We start from the raw sequence: 23,842 nt of genomic DNA on the forward strand, positions 1-23,842 counted from the left end.
AACGAATGCAGTCAGTCAGTCAAACAGATGCACCACAACACTGCAATGCTCTCTGGCACAGCAGGAAAAAAAAGACTTCAGCAAGAAAAAAAGTTTGTGACAATGTGCTTCATTAACCCTTTCAGGCACTTTGTACACAATTGTGTAAGCGGCAAACTCACAGCTTTTTTTTTGAGAAACTGGAGTACTTAACAGTGATTTCAGTATTCCAGTCAAATTGAGCACCCTTCTTGTTGCGAATAAGTTGCTTTTTTGTACCATGTAGCGAATGCAGTAAATAATATTTCACATAAGAGTGAACTAGGTAGCATTTTGTGCGCCGTTTTTGTGCAGACAGATTTTGCCACGAGCGAAAACATCGATTATTTTCGCTGAATTTCAAGCGTAATGTGAATCTTCAAAACACAAAGCGATTCCACGATCCCTTGGGTGTTTACCTGACACACGAGAACATTTCGGTGTTACTGCTTCTAACAAATCTGACACTTTGTACGGAATTCTCCATATTGTAAAAACTTACTTGCTGGTCTTTCACGTTCGAAAACTAACAAACTCCCTTTCTTGAGGCCTGATTGTACTACTTAGGTGAAAAAAAATTGATTTCAGTCAAAACAAAAAATGGCGCCTGAAAGGGTTAAGCGGGAGCAACACAGAGGCACATCACAGATGTACAGAGCCAGTTAGTCTGGTTTGTTCACAAAACTGAGTGTGTGTGCACGAATACAATTACTTCCCCCATCAGCATAGCGAATCGACCCAATATTGGAAACGTATTGGTAAAGGCCGGTACTACAAAGGAACCAGAGTGAAACCATCCACTGCCAATATTGGGTCAATTACCGTGCTGTGTTCCCAGAGTTTTGCGCCTGTTTTCCCAGTGCCACTCACGCCTCCATTGGCCAGGTGTGATCAAATAGTTGAAAAAGCATCCATGCATTGCAGAGAAGCCAACTTCTCCACATTGTTTAGCACTAGACTGCTGCTGACATCTCACTGGTACACCTACTCTCCCCGTGCTTTGCGGCATCTCATTTTGTTTGAGTGAAAATGATGTTTTCTTATTAAAACACGCAATTTTGTGACAAGCGTTTCCCAATTGTAAAAAGAAAAAACACTATAGTAGCATACAACTTAAAAAAACAGCAGTTGTTAACACTGGGCCATGGTCCGCGGCATACTGTATTACTCCGCCGGCCAATCACAACTGCAAACGAAAACAACTTTTTAATGTTTAACTATATCAAACAATCCACGTGTCAAAATTCTAGAGCTCATAATTCTTTTTCTTGTGACCAAGCTTCTTGTTTACGTAACAAGGAACGTTTAACCAGCGGACTACTTTTTCGTCGTGGAGGGATTCTGTGCTCGGAGGTTGAGTGTGAGAGGAGCTTCACTGCAGACTTAAGGTGTATCCGACTATAGTGACTTGCAACATCTACAACAGATGGTGCCACCCACCCACAAGGCAAGAATTTTATTCATAACTAATTGAGATAGGCCTAGGTGCAGCTTATGCATTATTAGCAAGCTGTGTCATTCGCTGCAATGGTATTTTAGCTAGAATGCCGCAAGTTCAACAGCGAAAAACAAGTGAATTGAGCCTGCACTTGCTCCAGTTGCTGCATCAAGTGTGCCTCCTGCACGCAAGAGTTGTGGATTTCCCTCATAATTTAAATGCTTGGGACAGCAACATGGTGGACCTACGCACAACTCTGGGAGCCAATACAGCAACTCCATGCAGAAAGAACACGTAGCGCCATCTAGCCAACGTTGAGAGAACCAAGTTACAACCAGCCCCACCTGCAGCAACCTATCACAGTTTTTGAGAGCTTCTGTTAATCATTAAGCATAGACAGCATGGATTCTGCAAGACTAATGAAAAATGTAGCATACCCATTGAGCATGAGCAAGGTTGCCACCCAGACTTTCTCAACCTAACAATTTTTTTGCCATCAACAAAGGCATGTAACCTCACTAAACTCAACTGTACTATGAGATATCGCATGCACAGTTCACTGGCTTTCAAACAATGTTCAGTCAACTTTTTCTGCAATTCCCATCATCAAAATATGAACCACAGAAAAACTGATGACACAGTGTACGCATATAGTACAATATCCCCTTCCGGAAACTGTGTCAACATAGTATGTGAATGCGAAGTGAACACTATATGATCTTGCTATGAAATGCACAATTTCCACAAATGCGGGTGCAAAAAATATGCAAAAGTATGAAAAGTCTTGAGCAATAAAGCTTTATAGTCAGCCATGCGAAATAAATGAACAATTTTTTTGTTTTAATAAATTTCTCAGTGTTTTACTACTGCTCTACTGTGCCTCTAGTGAGTGTCAATTTACATTTGCTTTGTTTTGAAAGCACAAACACTTCAAAGTGCCCAAAATGTGTTCATTTGATTGCATAACCCCTTGTTATAACAGGAATGAGGCAGTGAAAACAGTGTTCAGCCACAAATTGCACAATTAAAGATCGAGGAATAGGTTGTAACTTTCACTCTGCAAACTAATGCATCACAATTCACGCCTGCACAAATGTGATATGCATGTAAGTGGAAAAATCTGCCAACAGCAGGGCCAAGGAAACAGAAACTGAAAAATCAGATGATCACCACGCGCACTGAATTGCTGCTCATGCATGCCACATTCATAATCAGAAGTTTATAAGAAGAAATATTAGTGAAAAACATTTAATCAACATCTTTTCACGCATCCTGGAACAGCTACATGTGGCACCTAATTCTGAATGTGTGGCTTACACAGTACACCATTAAATTTCAAGCAATACACCTCGGATGCAATGAAATCAAACTTCTTCTGATGCGTCGCCTTCCATGAACTTTTGACGGCCGGTGTTCCACATGCCTAACGCAAGTATCTTAACACCTACCCAGTCAACTTGAGAGACCAAGTTGGTGAGTTATCAAGCTAAACACCTTGCCCAGAGGTATATTCACAACACAGGAGCAGCATCAGTACTGCACCAGCTACTCGGGATGCCAAATCAGTGAAATAGCAAAGTTCCACTAAGGCATGGTTCAACCCTATAAGACTGCATACTGCCAGTACCAGTTTCAAGACTCCTAACCAGCTACGTGCCAATTAATGAGGCAGTACAATATAGTTTGCAGCTACAGAAACAAAAACAATGCCGCCAAAATTGTACAAGCTATGACTAGCATTAACATGTGAGAGACAAAGGCCCCTGGCAGGTACAAAAAAGAAAGTGGTAGTTTAAGACTTGCTATGCAGCTGCAAACAATTGAAAACGAAACTAGATTTCGAACAATTTACCAGTCTCAGCAAGAGCAATTCAAGCTTGCAGATGCATTGCATGATCCCACATTCCTAAAAAACAATGCATGCTGTACACACCCAAGATGAGCCTACACTATGCGTTACCGCTTGAACGCAAGATCTCCGCACCCTGGTACAACAGTGCCTGACAGCTTAAAGCAGTGCATCCTAAGGCAGCAAAACCTTCGAACTTTGAGCACGTTCCAACCGTCATTGATATTAAATTCTTCTGGACTCTGGTAATTACGAGATCAGCAGCTCACCTTTCAGGATGTAATCTGTCAACAGCGTCGGCACTGTTGGGCTGTCATCATTGATGGCGTGGAGAACTGCAGGAAAAGCGGCATGCTGTACTTTAAGCTCCAACAGAAAGGCGTCACCAAAATGCCTGTCACCACCAAAATGCAATAATGTGGAACACTTCAAGAAATGGAACTCTTCAAGCACCAAGCTAAAACTGTGCCGACTCAACATACAAGCATTCCATGTTTAAACAGAGACACATCTTGAAACAGCACAACAAACAAGGACACAACAAAGTAGGAACTGACTTTAGTGCGTAGCACTTCTAGCTGCAATCACATCTGGGCTGGTGTTTTGAGAAAAGGAAAAGCGCATAGCTAATCCACTGGACACCTCAAGCATACCAGGAACTAGACAGGGTTTTGAGAAAAGGAAAGGCGCATAGCTAGTTCACTGGACACCTCAAGTACACCAGGAACTACACTGGGCTTTGAGAAAAAGAAAGGCGCATAGCTAGTTAACTTTGTGGGTAGAACTACAGGTTTTATGAGGGATAAGATTAGAGTGGCTTTGAGAAAAGAAACGGCGTACAGCTAGTTCACTGGACATGTCAATCTCACCAGGAACTAGACTGGTTCTAGTTCACTTTGTCCATGAACACCTTCTTAGTGGGTGTTCTGAAGCGAGAAGCTTCACTACGCTAGTCAACACCGCGCTTCGCGTGAGCCGACGTATGTCGGAGCACGAGTGACGTCCCGCATGGCGCAGGCTACTGCGCATGTGCGCCGCCGCTTCTCCTCCTCGCCACCGTTTGACCTTCCGCCGCAGCCGTGCGCAGTGCACATTTGAAAGGAGGGGTATGTAAGGTGCGCTTGCCCATAGAACAGGCGCACGCTGCCACGCGCTATGCGTTGTCGTTTGACGTTCGCCGCAAGCGCGTGTTTATCGCGGAGGCCGGCTATATAACCACTTGCCAGAGAATAGACGTGCGCAGTCAACATAGAAGGAGAAGAGAGTGATACTACCGATACAGAAGTGCGAAGCATCACCGCAGCTTTTCGCTTCGAGATACCCAGGCTTAATCTTAGCTAAGCCCCTGCCAATGTTTTTGGTGCACTCAAGGTGTCCACAAGTGCATCAGAACACCCACTGAGTCCTTCCACCTACAAAGTAAACTAGCTATGTTCTCAAAACCGGGAGAAGCTGTCCCTGCTTTCTTTCCCTCTCTCCCTCCATAAGCTTGAAGCCTTCCCTATAAAAGTGTAGCGCACCTGCTTCCTATATTTGATTAAGCCCGCAAATCGGTATACTTCCTTCAAGTGTTCCCCTTCACTTATGATACATATACCAATGGCAATGCTTCCAGCACTCAGTGTAGCGTACACCAGTCAGAACTATCAGCAGCTATCCTAGCAACTGTCCATATGGATTTCTAGTCCACAACAGCTAACTTAACGAACAACAGCTCGGAAGTACTCACTTTTGATGAGGATCTGTAGGGAGGCATTGCTTGGAGAGCCCTTGTCCACATTGTAAGGGATCACCGTGGTGAGATACTGCACAGTGAACCAAGAAAGGGGCAAACGTCAGAGACTGATCTCTTTCATCCCATCCGAAATTTGGGAAGCACAGCCTTGCGTGAACATCTGATGAGAAGCCTGTCAAATTGTGGAGGTGCTTGCAACAGGGCTAGTTGGTTGATGCCGTTTTGGGGAGCCACTTTAAAAACACATTCTTGGTGAAGAAGAACAAAATGATGGATGGAAAGATGTTACACATTGCTGGACTGCCAAGCGAGGCTATGCACAGCTCGTGGCTCATCATCATCATTAGTAACGGTTTGTGGTTTATGGGGTTTAAGGTCCCAAAGCGACTCAGGCTATAAGGGACGCCGTAGTGAAGGGCTCTGGAAATTTCAACCACCTGGGGTTCCTTAACGTGCACCAATATCGAACAGCACACAAGCCTCTAGAACTTCGCCTCAATCGAAATTCAGCCACCGCGGCCGGGATCGAACACACAAAAAACACAACCCCACTTATTAACCTATAAGGCAACTCCGAAGGATTTTCGAACATTTTGAGTTTACTGTCACATTACAGTAGAACCCCGTTCATACGTTTTCCACCGGACCGGGAAAAAAAAACGTAACAGCCGGGAAAACGCAACAGTGAGGAAAGCACCGAAAATTAATGAAAACAGTGCAGCTTTGACTTGAAACAATTTTTTTCCGCAAATTGACCCTAGAACTTTAAAAAATCGAGAATGGTGGATTGCAGTTCCTTTCGCTCGCTGGAAAGAACAACGCGTTTCTCAATAGCAAAGGCCGCATTGCTGTCAGCGTCGCTTTGCGGTGCGGCCACACCGCACGGAGCAGTGCTGTGCAGTTCATGCGTTCACTGCAGTCCACGCTGAAGCGACGTTGTGCACAGCGTCAAGCACTGAAATGTTCGTAGGCTGCTCGCCGCGCTGCTCCGCGTAGGCCGCCCTGACTGTCTGTCGACTGCGTTTAGTACGTCCAGCTTTTCCTCAAGGGGAAGCGCCTTCCGCTTACGCAACGCTATCACGCCATCAAAACACGATAAAGAGGTTGTTGCGACTGAGAGAAGGATGAAAAGGAAATTGCACGGGCCTGCCAACTGACTCCCCAGCCGAGCCACCACCCCTGTCTCTTGCAGATAGAGGAGAGTTAAAAGATAAAAGATAAAAAGAAAGAGTGAAAGAAAAGAAAAGACGCGCGTCCGTCGCAACAACTGCGTCCGCCGAAGCGGACGCTGGCTGAGACAAACAGATAAGCGACCGCAGCCGCGCGCCTCCTCGTCACCACCTCCCAAGATAAAGATCGCGGCATTCAGCGTTCGCGAGGCAGATAGCGATCTAGTGGCGGCCTCTCCAACTCGCGTGCGGCTTCTTGCAGCCAGTTCCGTAGCCAAGCCTGGCCAAGACTCGTCAAAAATCAAAATGGCGCTTGGCGCGCACTGCCCGGGCGGGTTCGGGGAGCCCGGTTGCGACGTATCATGCGGGATCGTTTCCTCGGCTACGACGTAACAGCGGGGTTCCCAATACATTGGATCCTATGGAAGCTATGCCGGGACCGGAAGAAAGCGACGTAACAGCCGGGAAAACGCAGCAGTGAGGAACGTAACAGCGGGGTTCTACTGTATATTTCTTGGACCTCCCCGTCTTAGTTCTGATGAACAGTTTTTCTAAATAAAGAGGAAAACAATTACAAAGCAGAGAAAACAGGGAAACCGAAAACAAAACTCGGTATCAACCAAAGTATGACATCACGATAGACCAAGTATAACACCACAGATACTGTCACAAAACATGCCATGTGCGCATTCATTGGCTAAACTGGTAGCTGCACATAGTTGTTTCGATTATTATTTCTCGAAAAAAGCTCGAAATTCTTTCTTTCAGCGAACACACTGAAAATACTGATGGGTGTGCAATTTATGACATCACACACGGAAGGTTTCCCGCAGAAATCACCCAATGGAGGCCATGAAAATTTAAAACCGATTTGTACTGAAACAAAACATCATCTGGCAAAGGGTCAGAACACTGGAGAAACTATAGTGAAAGTTTATGTAAAATGTGTGGAGGTCCGAAAAATTCCGGAGTTGCCCATAAAGGTCCCTATATAGGGTCTTCCATAAGGGGGAGGGGGGCAGGGCAATGCCAAGAGCACAGTATGGTCATTTAAGAGAAATTGCAATATAGCTTACGAAAAGGCACAGCTGCTCTGTATACCAAATCATGTACATGAAAAACAGGAAAATAATGACACTGATAACACGGATGAACGTGCAAATCACCCTCCTTGTTGAGGCGCGCAACACACTTCCACTTTTATGGAAGGGCACAGGAAGCCATGTAGTATTTAACATCCAAATGTTCACCATTTTCTACCACTTAACTAACCCCTACAATTATTTTCACCCTCTGCCACAGAACAACGGAATGTGAGCTGCTCAGGTTTAGAAGCGACTCTAGTCCAATAAAATTCAAAAATTTATGCCCAGATATCGTCAGTCGCAATTTACACTCATTGCCTGCTCTTCTTACTTATGTGCTTCGCTTGCACTTCTTATTACATTTTTCCCCTGCAGAAATTTTGTTCCCCTGCAAGGGACTCTGTCAGGTGTTCAGTTCATTACAGCTGACACTGTAAAAAACAGCACACTTTAACCTCTTCTCTTGGGCTTGGTAGCTACCTCCGTTGCTTTCATGCAAAAATTCCGGAGCCACTTTGGCTCTCTAAAGTGCTGCAAGGCAAAAACCTTTCCTGGCGCACTATTTGGCATTGACTGCAGTACTAGTGCTTTATTTGACTGCACATTACAACTGCACACTTTTACTGCCGACTTTGACTGCTTCTTTAGCACAACTCTCTCTGGTTCAATGAGTTCGGTTGTAGGCATGGCTCTGTCAGCAGTAACAAGGTATGTAATGTGGTCACCCACGGACACCTTACGCCCCCTGTCGGAGTGGACGACAACTATTTTGTTAGTTGTCGTCTGCTCCAAAAGGGGGCATCAGGCATCCGTGGGTGACCTCATTACTGCGAATCCGCGCACTCTGACGTTATAACCATTTCGACCAACCGAAAAGCGTGACACCTCTGCTGACAACCTTGTGTCGACAACGATGAGGCCTTAAAGGCCTTAATAAATCTAGAGAGAGCAGCGAAATAAGAACCTTGGGTTCGGGCGTGCCGTGGTTGGTGGGGCGCCCCTTCCGGCGGTCGATGTGGAAGTGGCGGCGCTTGTTCTGTACGCTGAGCAGCAGAGAGATGAAGGTGTTCTTGAGTTCCTTCTCGTACTCCAGCTCGTCCCGCAGGGCCAGCTCCTGGATGAGCGTCTCCGAGTGCTCGCGGATCAGCCGCTCCAGCTCCACCAGCACCTCGTTCAGCTCAGCCGTCGACAGCGTCTTGAGCCCTGAGGAGAAGGACGCAAACTTCCATGCCACGTCATTCTTCAACTATGGTCGAGCGCATCCTCAACCCAGAATTCACACTTGGCAATTCCATGCGCACACATTCAGAGGCACCGCTCGTAATAGAAAAAAGCGCTGAAGGATTAGCAAAAAAAAAAGGCCAACACAAAAGACAACACACAGCAAAGTACACTCTTTAGACCCTCCTCTTTTTGCATTTTGTTACGAAGAGCGTTTTCCAACAAGCCCATCTACACACTATCCTAAGACATGTGCACTGCCAGTTTCAGTCGCAACAACATCATCAAGTTACGGCGACAACAGCCACTGGACAAAAGCCAGGCTTTTCTCAAGAGTGGCTTAAATGTTATTTTGCCTTCTGTTGTTTTACAGTTCTATTGTATTCCAACATGCTATCATTTTTTTAATCCCCAGCGCTAAGCTTAATTTAAAATTCTATCTCAGGCCATACAGAGCTAAAAAATGGGAACCAGGTACCCGGACAATCTGTTTGCAAATTGGCTAGCTGCTGGTAGTTACCATTCAGCTCTTTTTCATTTTTGTGTTGACTAAGCTTTCGGATGGGCTTTGCCACAGCGAACAGTAAAAACGCAAGTGTCCTTTTGATGGTGTAAACACAGCAGCGACCATTATGTTGACCTGTGGAATGGGAAGCCAGTTTCTAATGGCAAAAAAAAGAAAGAGGAAAACCTTGTCTGTACGTAAATTATTTGCATATCACAGAAAAGTTGAGGCCGTTTCCAAACAGTCAGCAGCTTCCCCCATCTAAAGCTACTCTCAGTGCCTCAAAATGAACCCTTGTTACATACCAAACAATCTTCGTGTTAAGTTAGTAACTTTAGGCATGTTACCCCGTCTGTGGGCACCCCTTGGACGCACAATATGAATTAATGCACAGTTTCAGGATGCACTGAGAGTGATTTCAAATTCACCTCAATTAATAAGAAGCCTCAAGAAGTACTGTGCAGTGCAATCCATGAGCTCAAGAAAAAAAATGTTTCATTTTTGTTACACACCATCCAATGCCATTGGCAGGACCTCAAATGTTTAACAGCACAAGTTTAACATTTCATTTACCCATACGAAAAGGAGCTGCACCAAACTCACTTTCTCCATAGACGAGTGAGGAGATGGCGTTCTTGGTCATGGCGTCACTAGCTGTCTTCTCTGGGGAGGAATCGGGCGATGGGACTCCTTCAGAGGGGCCATTTTCCTGCACACACAAACACAGAACACTTTACTTGGAGAAGTATTTACCTTAGTCTCGAGTGCCTGACTAAAAAAATACTGTCTGGAGCCTATATATAGTTCAGACATTTTCTCCAGAGAGACAGTCTAAACATGTTAAGCAGTGCAGATCAGTATGCACTTTACACACTCTGTTTTAAATGCAGACAGCAAGAAGCAAGACTTGTTTACTGAGTGCTACTAACTGTTTGAAGCTTGCTGCCAATGCAGTTACAAAGAGTGAGGTGCTTTTTATTTTGATGATCTAAAATTAATCAATGAAAGAAGCACAAGCTTGCCATGGAGCTGCCATGTTTGATGTCTTGGACAAGAGACAGTTTGCACTGAAATGTCATGCCGCCGAACACTGCACATGGCATCTTGAAATAACCATGCAGACATTTTTCTTCACCAAAGATTTATAGGTCTATTTTAAAGTCTGCTTTGATCTTACTTCACTTGTTCTTACAAGAGATTTGCTCTTTGTCGAGTTGTTCCTGGCTAGTGAAACAAAAAAACACTGCACTCCACTCTGGAAAATGGTGTGACCTGTATAACCTCAGTGATCCCCCATAATCCTTGCTCACAGAAACTGTTATAGTCAAACTGTGCTACATGAGCATTACGCACACCGCAATCCTAGCCTGAAGCTCCCTCACACAAGCTTTTAATCATTGTAACCATGTTTAATTAACCCTAGCAAGTGGTCCAGCCTCCACTGTCTCATCCTCCTCTTTTATGGTTATTATGTATAACTATTATGACTAAATCCTGCATCAACAATAACGAAGTAGCATCCTCTATGCGAAAGGCTTGCATGCTGCCACATGCACCAATCAAGCTGTCTTCAAAGCATGCGGTGGAATTCTAGGACATCTGGTGACGCTGCTTCTGGTTATTTGGAGCTGTATGACAGAAAGTGGAGTACCGCTCGTAGAGCAAGGTAGAAAGCTAGGCTAGTCAGTTAATATTCATGTCCCAAAGCAGTAAGAAGCAGCAGGATGTAGCAAAGAAGACAAGGGACGAATTCCACTCCCAGCAGTGGCGTATCGAAGAAATTGTGTGAGCCTTTTTCATAACCAATAATCCTTACATCTCCACCAGTTCCACTTTGATGACCTAGTTTCTAGCAAATCAACTGTTATGTTGAAGCGGTAAGTCAACGCTGTGTTGCTGTTAATGCGCTACAGCAATCTTTCCTCCACGGCAGGTGGGTTAGTAATGTTGAAAACGTAGCAGCACGAAAAAACGGAGTCAAAATAGACACAGGTACGACAGGACATATGCTGCAACCTGTGTACCTGTGTCTATTTTGTCCCCGTTTTTTCGTGCTGCTACGTTTTCAAGATGGATCAATACCAACTGGCCCAAACATCGGTGCTTTTGGTTAGTAATGGAAACGGAAAGTTATCCGTTATTCTGCCGGATGACGAAAAGTTGTCCGTCAGAACCCTGCAGCCCTCATCCCCCGACCTGCATGATCTCGTCGATCTCCTCGAGCACCTGCTCGGCCGTGAAGATGGGCTCCTGCTGGAGGCTGGACAGGATGAGCGCGTGCAGGTCCAGGTCCTTGGCCAGCTCCTCCTCGTCGTCCGATGACCCGTCCAGCCCGTCCAGCCGCTCCGACTTCTGCGACGAGACCCCAAGCACTCGTTTTCAGCATACACACAAACACCCAAGACCCGTCACTGTGTCACTGTATCCATATAACATGGGTCTCACCGCTTGCTCATTGAGATTCAGTGCCGGTAGCTGCAGCTTCCTGGCGTAAGACTTGGACCAGTCGATGGGTAGGATGTTGCCAAAGTTGCCGGTGATCGTCCACCAAGTCCTGGCAGGGAACAAAGAGACGGCAGAATTAGCAGAAAGCGGAGGAATCAATGACCTACGTAACCTACAGCCGTTGGCAACAAGCCGCCCATACATGCTCCCACAAAGTGAAGTTCCCCTATTTTCATTTCCCTTGTACAGTTCTATGCTGGAGTGGCCTACAAGCCTTACTGCAGACATCATCTGTTGGTCCAAATCTGTCGAAAGCATAAAAAGTTATGCATATTGAAAACATGTTTCTTTATTTCTTCCACAATTCATGCGATATCTCTTTGTGGGACTGTTAAGTTCATAAATTGAAATTAAACTGCATAAACTTGGGTTCTGGAAGTGTTGACTGGAAAAGCAAAAAGGAGCAACTAGGCAGATTCAAATACAAATTCTTGAAGGAAAAAATCAAGCACAGTCAAGAAAAATAAAACAGAAAGTGCTATTTTTTTAGATGAGTTGGGTTTTTGGGGGGGCTAGGGCAACACTACTGGCTATTAACAACATAGCAGTGCAGTCTTTATCAGATAAATTTTGACACCAAGGAGCTCTTTAACCCAAACTACTTAATAGAATAGCCATGGCCTATTCAAAAGCCACATGCAGTTGACTGCCAGCAGTTGGAACTCATAGAGAACTGAGGAATTTCTTTATGTTATGTGAAATTTTAATTAAGGACAGCCTAGCTGTCTAATGCAATTGGGTGTTGACATAGCCAAAGAATAACTTTAAATAAACTAGAACTGGAAAGGCATCTGCAAGATAATAACAAAGGATTTCCGCTATCACTGAATAAATCCTCACAATGTTTTGAAAGGCAAAAAACTGCAGATACAGCACCAATACTCACACAGAGCTTATTCAACGCTTTCATTTTCAACAACGCCACAAATCCTATTACCATATGTCCTATTACGGTACTAGGTAGAGTATCATATATGTCCCTCCACATGCTCTCGTGATAAAAGAATCATACAGCAATGCATCCTCCTTTCCAGTAGCTGTCCTGTTGGCAAGATGGAATAAGCTTGCACTCCAAATGAGCATATCAGTGAAAAAAAAAAAAAGCCGACACTAAGAGTAAGGCACACCCCCAACTCTAATTGACAAATGGCACGTTTCAGCGCGATATATAGCTTCCGGACGAGGAGGACGGATCGTTAGGGGCCGCGCTGGGCGATCGAACCCATTTCGGCGGCGCCATAAAATGACGGACACAAACAAAGCCGCGCACAACGACAATGCAACACAGCGGGGGTCACAGAAACACAGTACAGACGGCGCCGCAAAAACAGGAGTCTGGAAACTGCGCACAGCCCTCGTTATTGATTGAGGCCACCGCGGTCCATAAACCGATCCGACCCGCCGCCGCCGCCGCTCGTGAATCACTCCAGGCGGCGCCACTGTCGTCCCCTCTGCCCATAGAGTTTCTTACTATTACCTAGAGGGAAAGCTGGCAAGCCGTCTATGGGAGTTTGCATGGAGACCCCACGTGACCACCTCAGCCACCATGGGCGCTCAAAGCATCATGGGGCGGTGAGCTACTTGTTGCGGAACTGTAACTTTTGGCCAAAAATTAATAAAAAAATAAAGCTGTTTGATAGCTACAAACGTCCTAACATTCAATATCTTGTCTAATGATTGCAACAAACGAGCAGAAAAGCATTTAAGTGCAAAGTTTGCCTAAAATAAGACATGACTAGCTTTCCTATTGGCCAAGTGATGAACACTAAAAAAACTAATATTTCGTAATTAACAGGCGCACTTTTAAAAGTAAATATGTTTTTAAAAAAAATGTTGTTGTTTAGATACTTTAAGAGGTTTTTTAATGCATTTTGGAAGAGTAAAACCTTTTATTGGCGTCGTGTGTCGTCGCGTCTTCACTACTATGGCTTTTGCACACTGCGTTCGCGCGAAAGTCGTCTGCGCACACACGAACTACGTTTTCGGAATGAAACGCCTAAGTACTGCCACTCCGTGTTCCCCAAAAAATACGACTGTCCCGCAACAAGTAGCTCACCGCCCCATGATGCTTTGGGCGCCCATGGCGGCTGAACTGCAGCGCCGCCAGCTTTCCCTCTAGGTAGTAGTAAGAAACTCTATGCCTCTGCCGTCGCCCGTCCGATGACACTTTTATGGACAGAGTGCGGACTGCGGAGAATGCCGTTCCACTGCAGTTTTCCACTGTCTGCAAATCAAGGACAAGACGCTGACAACCGTAGAACTGCGGCGTATGCCTATACCTTTCGCATGTACAGGGACTCCCGCGAGACACGCCGGAAAGTGCCATCGAAAAGGAGTACAGTTTGAGTACCCGAACCATGGCTGCTTGCTACAAATAGCAGAATTAAATGACAAAACGAAACAATGCATCCTTTCTTCGTCAAGGTCGGAGGAGCGCCAGCCTTCTTTTACAAGCCAATGGAGGAATTTGAGAGCACCGATGACGCACTAGCAGACGACTGGATGTAACGCCTCGGTTCCAATCTCGTGTAATTTGAAACCCCGAATGATTGGGGTCATTAAGGGAGCGTTAATTAGCGCGACTGCAACGCAAGGGAAACCATGAAGCAAGCTGGTGCCGCTGTGTTTACAGCTACCTTGTTTTCGATATATATATAAAAAAACGGCATCGTAGCGAGAGAGAATTCAGAGTGATCGATAATCCAAATGTTTTTTTTTTTTTTTTTGGAACGATCAGCGACCGCTAAGTACTAAGATGGATCACCGCATGGAATTAACCCTATTAAATAAATTATAATCGCATTTTTTTTTCTATGCAGTTTCGGTTTCAGCCGCCGAACGGTGGCTATGACGTCACAAGTTAGGCCGAAACGAGAAGTGAAATGTAAACGCATCTATCGTCTTTTCATTCGCTCCAAACCCTACGCTAGCCTGCCTCAGGAACGGGAATGACTGCGAATCAACGCACAACTATATTATATTGAAAATGTTTCAAGCGTCATGTGACCTCAGCCTCACTTGCGACGTCATAAACACCGCTCACGTGTAAAAACGGAATCGAAACTACACTGGAGTAGAATTTCAGTTACAAATAATTACTAACTGCCAAGGGAATGAAAATGCATTAACCGGGTGGCCAAGTGTCAGTAAGATGAAGTGATGTAAATAAAGTTCTATTGTATTGTATCGTATTGTAATGTATTGTACACATGTGCCGGAACATTCGCAGCACTGCAGCCCAAACAATAATCCGATACATTGCAGACTACGAAACCGCAGGACGCCGGAGACAACTACTGTTCTCAGCGAGTCCTTCAATGTGAAGAACATTGGAAAGGCGTCGGCCGAAGAAACACGTCTCGGGCGAGCAACTCTACACTATGGGGGAAAGAGAGGAAGGGAAAATGACAAAGAGAAAGATTAAAGATATAGGGCATGAAGATATCTTGTTCTTTGCGGGCAAGCGTCCTCAGAAACGGAACATCCATCCCAGATAACGAAACAAAGAAGCTGCTGATAACGCGACGCAAGAATTACGGCATCCTCCTATAGCTCGCACATCCACGCCGCCGCGTTCCGCTCGGAGTCGCTGAAGGCGGCGAGATGGAATTCTTCGAGTCTTTGCAAACAAGCACAGCTTTGTTCTGGGTTGCTTAACTGGCCGTAAGCGTACTACCCTCTCTCTATCCACTGTATGCCCTTCTTGGACTGCCGCCACTTCTTTCTTTTCCTTTCTTTCTCTCTTCCTTTCTTTTCCTTTCTTCTTTCTTTCTCTATCTTTTTTATTTTTATTTCTTCTCTCAGCCGTTAGATCTTTCGAAACCGGATAGACTCACGAACGTTGCAGGCTACATTCGGACCCCATGAGCAAACAGAAAGAACGCCAATAAAAACAAACAGAACAGCCGTTACACAACTGCGGACAGAAAGAAGCATTTAAATGTCGCAGACGGCATACGAACATACCGAGTGACAACTTTAGGACCCCGGACGAAATGACGTCATCGTTTAGGCCAATTAGAGGCCAGCCCGAAGTGGAGCCACTCACGGTATTTGCGAGCAGCAGGTCCGTTAGGACGGTCTGACAAAAAAGACAAGGCTCGTACAACACACCTCCAGTTTTAAAGGGGACCACGTTATGCGCATTCAACCAGTGGTGATTAGCAAGGCGTAAGAATGAACAGTACGCTTCTTTCCTTCGTTAATTCTACACGGTTTTTTCCTCTGGACCGACGACGGCAACAATGAGAGTTCCGGCTTCAGTGCAGACGTAAAGACGGAATTGATTCTTAGGTGCAAACTTACTGGTCCCTTCAAAGGTACACCCAAAACCGAAAGCCCCGTGCGCTGGAGAGGCTGATTTGCCTGCAAGCTTCACGAAAGCGCATGCATTTTGGCGCGATGTAGCCGAAATTTGTTGGGCCACAGAGCAGAGGGTAACCCGTGTTTTCTAAATTCTAAAAACTGGCAAGGATGTTACACGTGGGCTACACGCCTCTCAGTAATTAAGGACCCTGACTGCAATAGTACAAAAGTTAACTATTCAATATTAGTTAACCAGACTATTAGCACGTCTTTGATATATTCTGATGCACTTCATATGCTATGCCGGAAAAAAAACGCTGTTCTAACTCAGAAAACCTATATTTAAAAATTGCGTAAAGTGTAAGGTGAAACACGTGCCCTGTACGCCGTGCCGTGCGAAGTCCCGTGAGCGCAGAGTTTTGGCGTATACTATGACATCACTGGCGGCCTCGCGTGACACGGTCCAAAGGAGGGTGGGGGGGGGGGGGGGGGGGGGACGTCTAGTCTACACTACGCAGATACAGTTACGCGTCGTAGCATCACCAAAGGTCGCAAGTGACGCGCAGCGGCGCACGGGATAACTTGCATAAGCGCCCACACGCAGCGACTACAGCGTCAGCTGATACTACTGCGTATGATAGCATACATGCGACACGGTTATGTATGTGACATCACGGAATATTCGCGTAATTTTGAGTGAACACTGCCTGAAAAAATCGGATACCAACACAGGCGAATACTTTGTTTCTTTTTATTATTTCAGACTAGTTCTTTAGTCTCATTATGAGACATTAGCAGGAGGGCAATCAATACTCTTTTTAAGTGCATACTAAATGAAAATCCACCACAAACGCAATAAAAATTAACTATACGAAACATACCCAGCAATTCTGGACAAAAGAATTATTCAACTGGTAACCATTTATGAACGCAGTTTATTTTTTTCATATAACGCAAGATTTCACTATATCGACCAATATATCCACAATCATCCGACGGCAGTCTCCGATTTTTTTATTTTTTATTAACGAATTTGCTATTGTGAAAAGCGTTCCCCATTGGTTTTCTATGGCAGTCTTAACTGTTCCATATGATCGTTGGAAACACTTTAAAATAAAGATCTCGCTACACGTCGGAACAATGGACCATTACCTTCAATATTTCCACAGCACAATAATCCAATATTCAAAATTTTTATCAACGAAAGCTGTGTCTGTAGCAAACAGGTGAAATTGCGAATATTGTATGGGAAAGCAAGCATATACTGATTATACAGGCAGTGAGGCAAGCAGGCGATCAGGTGTCGGCCTGTTTGACAGGTTCGCGCCAACGGGACACCCGGGACGGCGCCCTTGGCGAATTCATGTGGCCAGGCCTCCTGTGATCGCGCTTTGTCAATTTCTGTAGCAAGTAATTTTAATAAAAAAAAAAACATGTGAAGAGCGTATTTTCGATGAAAATAAAATTTGCGCGGGGGAAAAAGAGAAAAAAAAAAGGCGTATCCTAAGCCGAAGCCGGGGGGGGGGGGGGGGGGGGGGGGGCGTAACTGGCCCAGGAGAGTCATTGCTACGTTCCTCGCGGGCGACGCGATGAGCAGACAAATTCCCGTTACAGCTTGGGCATTAAAATGAGTGAAAAAGAAAAAAAAACGCGTTCGACGCACTGGCCCTTTCCTCATAGCACGATGCGTTTCCGCAGGGCAGTTCAGAATGTGAACAGCAGTTGGCATCTTCACTAATCATAGGAAAGGCAAGTGCGGCAAACTCGATGCAATAGCTGCAAGCATTCCGGCATATAAGAAATTTTCCGCCAATAGGCAAACTCGGATTCGAACCGCTGACCTCCTGATCGCCAACACAGCACACTGAACGACTAGGCCACGGCTGCAACAGGGTACAGATATACTAAAAATCGGTATTTATGATTCTAAAAAACTCGCGGATACCCATACATCCTCTTTCGCGTCGGTTGACAGTTCGCGCGGCCCACTTCAAACCATCGCACGCGCTACAGCGCGCACCCGCCAGAACGCCGCGATTTGGCGCGAAATTTGAATGCAAACCGGACCGCCGCTCAAGCGCGAGTGATCTTTCAGCCAATAAACGCTGCTCCGAAACACACATGGCTTCGTGCTTTAACGTTACGCTGCGCTTTTTATTCCTGTTTGTTGCCTGTTTGGACAAAACAAATTTGACTTCCAATTTTCCCGCTAAAACAGGCACCGCCATCTGGCGGGAACCAGGAAAACCACATTCCAGCAACCCCGCCGTAATACCCAGATTTACTGTCGCGGGTAAACTCTGAAAAATGTGTTAGGCGACTACGCGGTTCGGACGCACGTGTTCGAGGAAGCGCAACGCGTTCGCGCCCAAAAACCCCGAAAGGCGCGAAATTTGAATTCAACAAACAACAAAAAGAAGGCCCGCAGCCTTCTTTCTGGACAATGGGAGAAAGGTACAATGTACAAGTATTCTGTTTACATTGCAAAATATATACAGGTCGGGCGCGTGTGATGTCCTTACTCAAAGCGGAATAACAGCACGTGAAAAAATTACCGACGATTACGTTACTTCCTAATGCGAAATTTGAGCGCAGCAAATAAGCTGTTTCACCTTTTCGATAGATTGAGGCAAAGAAATCGAGCAACACATGTATGCGCTATCACAGAATTTTTTTTTTATTTTTCGCAGGAAGAGGGGGGAGGGGGGCGGCGTGTACACCCAGCGGCAAACGATGGGGGCAGAAGCGCGCGCAGCAAGCGGACAACACGATAAAGGGAGGAGGGAAGAGATAGCAGCGACTGACTGATGCCGCTGACGCCGATAGCGCTGGGGGGATGAAAGGGGGGCGGAGCTGGTTACGAGGCCGACGACGACGCGAAACCCAGGAACGGACGCCAAAGAGCTGCGCTCTAAAAACACGAAGAGATAACAACCTCATTTCTCCAGTCTGGCTGCAATCCCTTTATTTCCGCTGCCCCAGCTCAGGTGCTTCCCCTTGGGATGGCAGATGCCGGGGCTAGCAAAAATCTTTTCCGTCCTTTTAACTATTATTTTTAAATAAAACTACTACTTGTCCTCCTACTACTACTACTACGATTATTCGATGGAGGCGAAATTCTAGAGGCCCGTGTACTGTGCGATGTCAGTGCACGTTGAAGAACCCCAGGTGGCCGAAATTTCCGGAGCCCTCCACTACGGCGTCCCTCGTAGCTTGAGTCGCTTTGGGACGTTAAACCCCATAAACTAAACTAAAATAAACTCAACTCAACTACTACTACTACTGCTACTACTACTACTACGACTACTACTACTACTACTAGTACTACTACTACTACTACTACTACTACTACTACTACTACTACTACTACTACTACTACAACTACTACTACTGACAATGCTCCGTTTACACGCCACGAAAATTTACATCTCCACGACAACGCTGACTCAGGGAAGCGGTCAGACCACTCGAGTTGATTTACGCGTCCGTCGGCTTCGGCAAGCAAAACGCTCGGATATGCTAAAAGCCCGGGCCGACAAAACAGCCAACTATAGCTGACGGCACGTGGGCGTAAACACACGCTCCGGGACCGCGGACTCCCTGCACGCTGCGTTTGCGCGAAAATAATCCCGGTAAAGTGCACGGCCCTTTGGTGGGCAGCCCTAAAGCGACGCCAATGTTGCGGAGAAAGTGCGCAAAAAGAAAAGAGGCAATCGCACACTGGGGCTATTTTGAGACCGAGAACTAGCATATACGCGCCGCTGCTAAGTGGCAAACAACTCGGCCAAGCGATCGAACAAAGTTGCCGAATTTCGATGACCTCGATATGCTCGTCGGCTTATCGACGGCAAACTGAAACTTATAAGCACTTCATGAGCGTCAACAGCTCGTCTGACTGAGACAGATGACGTGATGAACCTTGTAAAAATGGTCTACAGACTCTTTATAGACTCTACTGCTCGTTTACGGTTTACGGGGGTTTAACGTACCAAAGCGACTCAGGCTATGGGGGACGCCCTAGTGAAGGGCTCTGGAAATTTCGACCACCTGGGGTTCTTCGCCAAATATAAAAATGTGGCCAAATGTCCTATATCTGTCGCCCATGCCAAAACAGGAGCGAGAATGTTGTCAAGCTACTAAGATAGCAGTTTTTCGCTCCTGCCCTATAGTCTTTCTTTTCTTTTCCACTTCCTCTGATTATCTAAACCCATTCAAAGTAGATCGCTTTCACATTGGCGCTGCCGTATGTAACGCTACGCTGCTAAACGCAGAGTTCTCCTTTTGCAAATAAAAAAAAGGGGGGGGGGGATATTTGCATAACCTGCCTCTGAAGCAGTGTGAGTTAAGCCAGCTTGCCGACTGCCTCTAAACTTCCAGACAAAATCGCCTGTAAGGCCGCTACCATGACTTTTATTAATTTTATTTATTTGGTTTGGTTTATGGGGTTTAACGTCCCAAAGCGACTAAGGCTATGAGGGACGCCGTAGTGGAGGGCTCCGGAAAATTCGACCACCTGGGGTTCTGTAACGTGCACTGACATCGCACAGCACACGGTCCTCTAGAAGTTCGCCTTCATCGATATTCAACAGCCGTGGCCGGGATCGAACCCGCGTCTTTCGGGTCAGCAGCCAAGCACCATAACCACTCAGCCACCGCGGCGGCCTTTTCTTTTTTATTTACCCCCGTATTCACAAATGTTCCTTTCCTTAAAGCGTTGGTGGGCCTTCGGCAAGGACGGCCTAAGTTGAAACGTAAGATAAGGCTGAAGTCAGCCTCAAAAACCAACCTTACGCGATTTTAAGGGCGCCTTACGAAAAGGGGCTCCTATCCGAAAATGTTGGTGATATGGGAGCGAGGCTACTCGCGTTTTTATGTTGGAATCATCTGGAGATACACGTATAATTTATTCCTACGACAAAAAGTGAATAAAAATTTCTCCTAGCACGCTTGCAAGTAAGCATCAGAGATTTTAGGCAAACAATTTTCCAATTTTGACATTTTTTCTTCTTTTGCAGGCCACCCTGTAGTGTAGCCGTCACAATAATGTGCTTGTTGATTTCACGTCGCCCGCCTCTTTTGCGAGTGTTTGCTTCTCAACGTCGGTTCGACAATCATGTTCGACAATCGAGTTACAATCCGGGAAACTGTCGGCTGGGACACGTTTACAAGGTCTCCGGACGCTGACCAATTCCGAAGCGCCCTCAGCTGCGGCATCGATGAAAAACAGTTAGGCTTAGCGACGACTACGGCAGCCAGGGAGAAACGTTTGCCGGGGGGCAGCGCAGTTCGTCGCTCGGCAGTTCGTCGCTCGGCGTGTCCGCGGGCGGCGTCGTTGCCGAAAGCTCGACTGTCCCGCTGATTGGTTCAGCGGCTTGCGTTTCGCAGTCGCAAGGCTGGAAAATCGAGCAGCGAGCAACTTGCCTGCGCGTCGTCCGCCACTTCTTTCGTGAACGGTAGGGACAGACTCACTGGCTCTCCGAAGACCGCGGCCGCATACTCGCGTGTTCACGGAGAGTGGACCATCCTGTACATACGCTTTGGTTTTGGTTTTACGTTACGGCCTTCGTACTACCTCCTTTTTGTTTCGCCGAGACGGCGTCTGTCAACGCGGAGATCGCGCCTCGCGCAACTCCTGTCGCACTCGAACACGAAGCTAGCAGGGCGTCCGCTCCGGCGGCGCGCCTAGTTTCCGCGGCTCGCCGCTGCGGCGCTGGCATCGCGCTCCCGAGGGAGCACTGGCATTCCAATCGCAAAATGGGAGGTGGCAAATCTACGTGCTCCGTATGCGATCCGACGGAGCGGTCTCGATCTGCCATTGGAATTCAGCATCACTGAAGTCGTCATCGTAGCACGCCGCCATGTTGAATTGTGGTAAGGAGCAGTTTAAGGTGCCTGGGTTGGCACCTTAAATGGCTCCCTTTACCTGAATTTTAAGTTGGGCTAAAGGGGACCGTTAAGGGTAAGGTCTGTTTCTGAAACGCGTTAAGGAGCAGAAAAGTGAAGGGGCGCTAAAGATAAGGGCAAGTGTGGTTTGTGAATACGGGGGTCATTCTCTTACCCGTACACAAAGGGCGTATTATAAACGGAATAAACGTCGTCAGATCAATAAGGAGCAGGTATCTGCACAGAAATACCCTGCAGGCATTCCCTCCAGACCCGAGTGTATTAAAACACCAAGGGAGCTAGCTCTCCCTGCCCCACCCCCGCTTTTTCTCGTTTTAAATGTCCTCCGTGAATCAATCAACAGAGAGCGCGGACGCATTTCAACGCGAAGGGCAATGCGGTCATCTATCACACGCCCCAAGAAGAGAAAAAGAAACAGCAAAAGCAAGCAGCAACTGCAACACTGCGAGAAGCGCCGGTTGCTCCGAGACGACGCAAAGCCGCGCTTATTCATCGCTGCGTGCTCCCCATCCTCCCCAGCCTCTCCAGAGACAGGCGGGCCGGCGCCTCGACTGTGACGTATTACAGTATGCGCGCGACCCAGACCCCCTTCTTCCTCCTCGTCAGCCCTCCAAAATAGTTCCACATGCTACCGCCCCGCAGAGTTTGCAAAATGCCCGCAAAGCGGCGCTGGCCATCGAGGGACCCTAAGCTAAGGTATTTAAATACTTATACAGAAAGAGCGTTGACTCACAATGGTGGAAAAGAACTAGGAAACTAACCAGTAAGTATGCCGGTCATGAGGACGGAGAAAGAAAGAAACGACAGGTTAAAAACGCGGAAGTTAAAAATTGGATGAATTCAATGGAAAATAAGCATAGCGTAGAACTATATCGACACTGGAAAAGGCATATCAGGAAAGAATTTTTCTATGATAACTCAAAAGGCAGTGCCCAACTTTTTGAAGCTAGGTCAGGGTGTCTTAGAACGTGCAGCTACAAAAACAAATTTAACGAAGAAGTTGACACATGTGCATTGTGTGGTAGATCAGTGGAGACAATTGAACACCTTATACTCAAATGTGATGGTATCCATCCGGATGTGGATGCAGGCACAGTCACTCTTCCTGAGGCCCTAGGGTTTAAAGATAACAATGGTCATGTAAATAAATCTGCAGTGGAAGTTAGCAAAAAGCGATTGGAGGATTGGTGGCTGAAAAGCAGAGATGTGGCTTAAGGTTAGAAGTGTAGGAAACCGTAGTGAAATAAGATGGCAAATCTTAAGGAGAATTGACAACACATATGAACAAAATAAAGAAAGAAAAGCTGAGCATGGTGGCAATTGCCACCACCCCGTTTTAAAGGGGGCGCTCCTATCCATCCATCCATCCATCCATCCATCCATCCCTAGCTCGACCCGCTTCAATAATTCGGGGCAGCATAACTGCACACAGTTGGCACGCGGGAACCAAAAGCGACGGACATATTTTTAACTCAAAAAGCAACACTGAGGGCAACTACGTAAATTTTTTTGTGCTTAGTAAAAAATTTGCGCCGCCGCGATGGCTCAGCGGTTATGGTGTTCGGCTGCTGACCCGAAAGACGCGAGATCGATCCCGGCCGCGGCGGTCGAATTTCGATGGTGGCGAATTTCTAGAGGCCCGTGTACTGTGCGATGTCAGCGCACGTTAAAGAACCCCAGGTGGCCGAAATTTCTGGAGCCCTTCACTACGGCGTCCCTCGTAGACTGTGGTTTGCTTTGGGACATTAAACCCTTATAAACTAAACTAAGTAAAAAATTTACCGAATGGCTATTTCTGGCTGCGTTGCTGTCTGTTCGGCAGCAAAAGGAGCGCTTACTGCCGAAAAAATGGGGTTTAAAAATTTAACTTTTTTTTTCCTTTCCCGTCACTGCAGTCAAATATGTGAGATCCAGACTCCAGAAATACAAAAAAAAAAGCCTCCGTGACCATCATTCGGACGCCTCGGTGATCCGCAATTATAATGTCGATGTAATACACCTTGCTCACGCAAACTGCCGGTGGCGGCAGCACCAGTACTTTGTTTTTCGATTAGAGTGTGTGTCAGTAGAACGTGGCAACCATCGATGCAGGAAAACACCATTTTGCC

At 46.3% G+C, this 23,842-nt stretch overlaps 1 protein-coding gene across 4 annotated transcripts in view; it reads right to left on the bottom strand.

The window, feature by feature from the left end:
• Positions 1-23,842, bottom strand: part of Unc-76 (fasciculation and elongation protein Unc-76) — a 41,912-nt gene that overhangs the window by 203 nt on the left and 17,867 nt on the right. For 3 of the 4 annotated variants that reach the window (XM_089561167.1, XM_089561168.1, XM_089561165.1), the window contains exons 4-9: positions 11,466-11,574; positions 11,217-11,372; positions 9,624-9,729; positions 8,259-8,497; positions 5,035-5,110; positions 3,575-3,640 (exon numbers count right to left, since the gene is read on the bottom strand). In XM_089561167.1, the coding sequence (XP_089417293.1) occupies positions 3,575-3,640; positions 5,035-5,110; positions 8,259-8,497; positions 9,624-9,729; positions 11,217-11,372; positions 11,466-11,574 (752 nt within the window). The remainder of the gene's footprint in view (positions 1-3,574; positions 3,641-5,034; positions 5,111-8,258; positions 8,498-9,623; positions 9,730-11,216; positions 11,373-11,465; positions 11,575-23,842) is intronic. The other variant, XM_089561166.1, reaches the window with a different exon arrangement.

Source organism: Amblyomma mixtum, chromosome 9 (assembly GCF_055824585.1).
Source record: "Amblyomma mixtum isolate Tamu chromosome 9, ASM5582458v1, whole genome shotgun sequence".
Taxonomy (NCBI): domain Eukaryota; kingdom Metazoa; phylum Arthropoda; class Arachnida; order Ixodida; family Ixodidae; genus Amblyomma; species Amblyomma mixtum.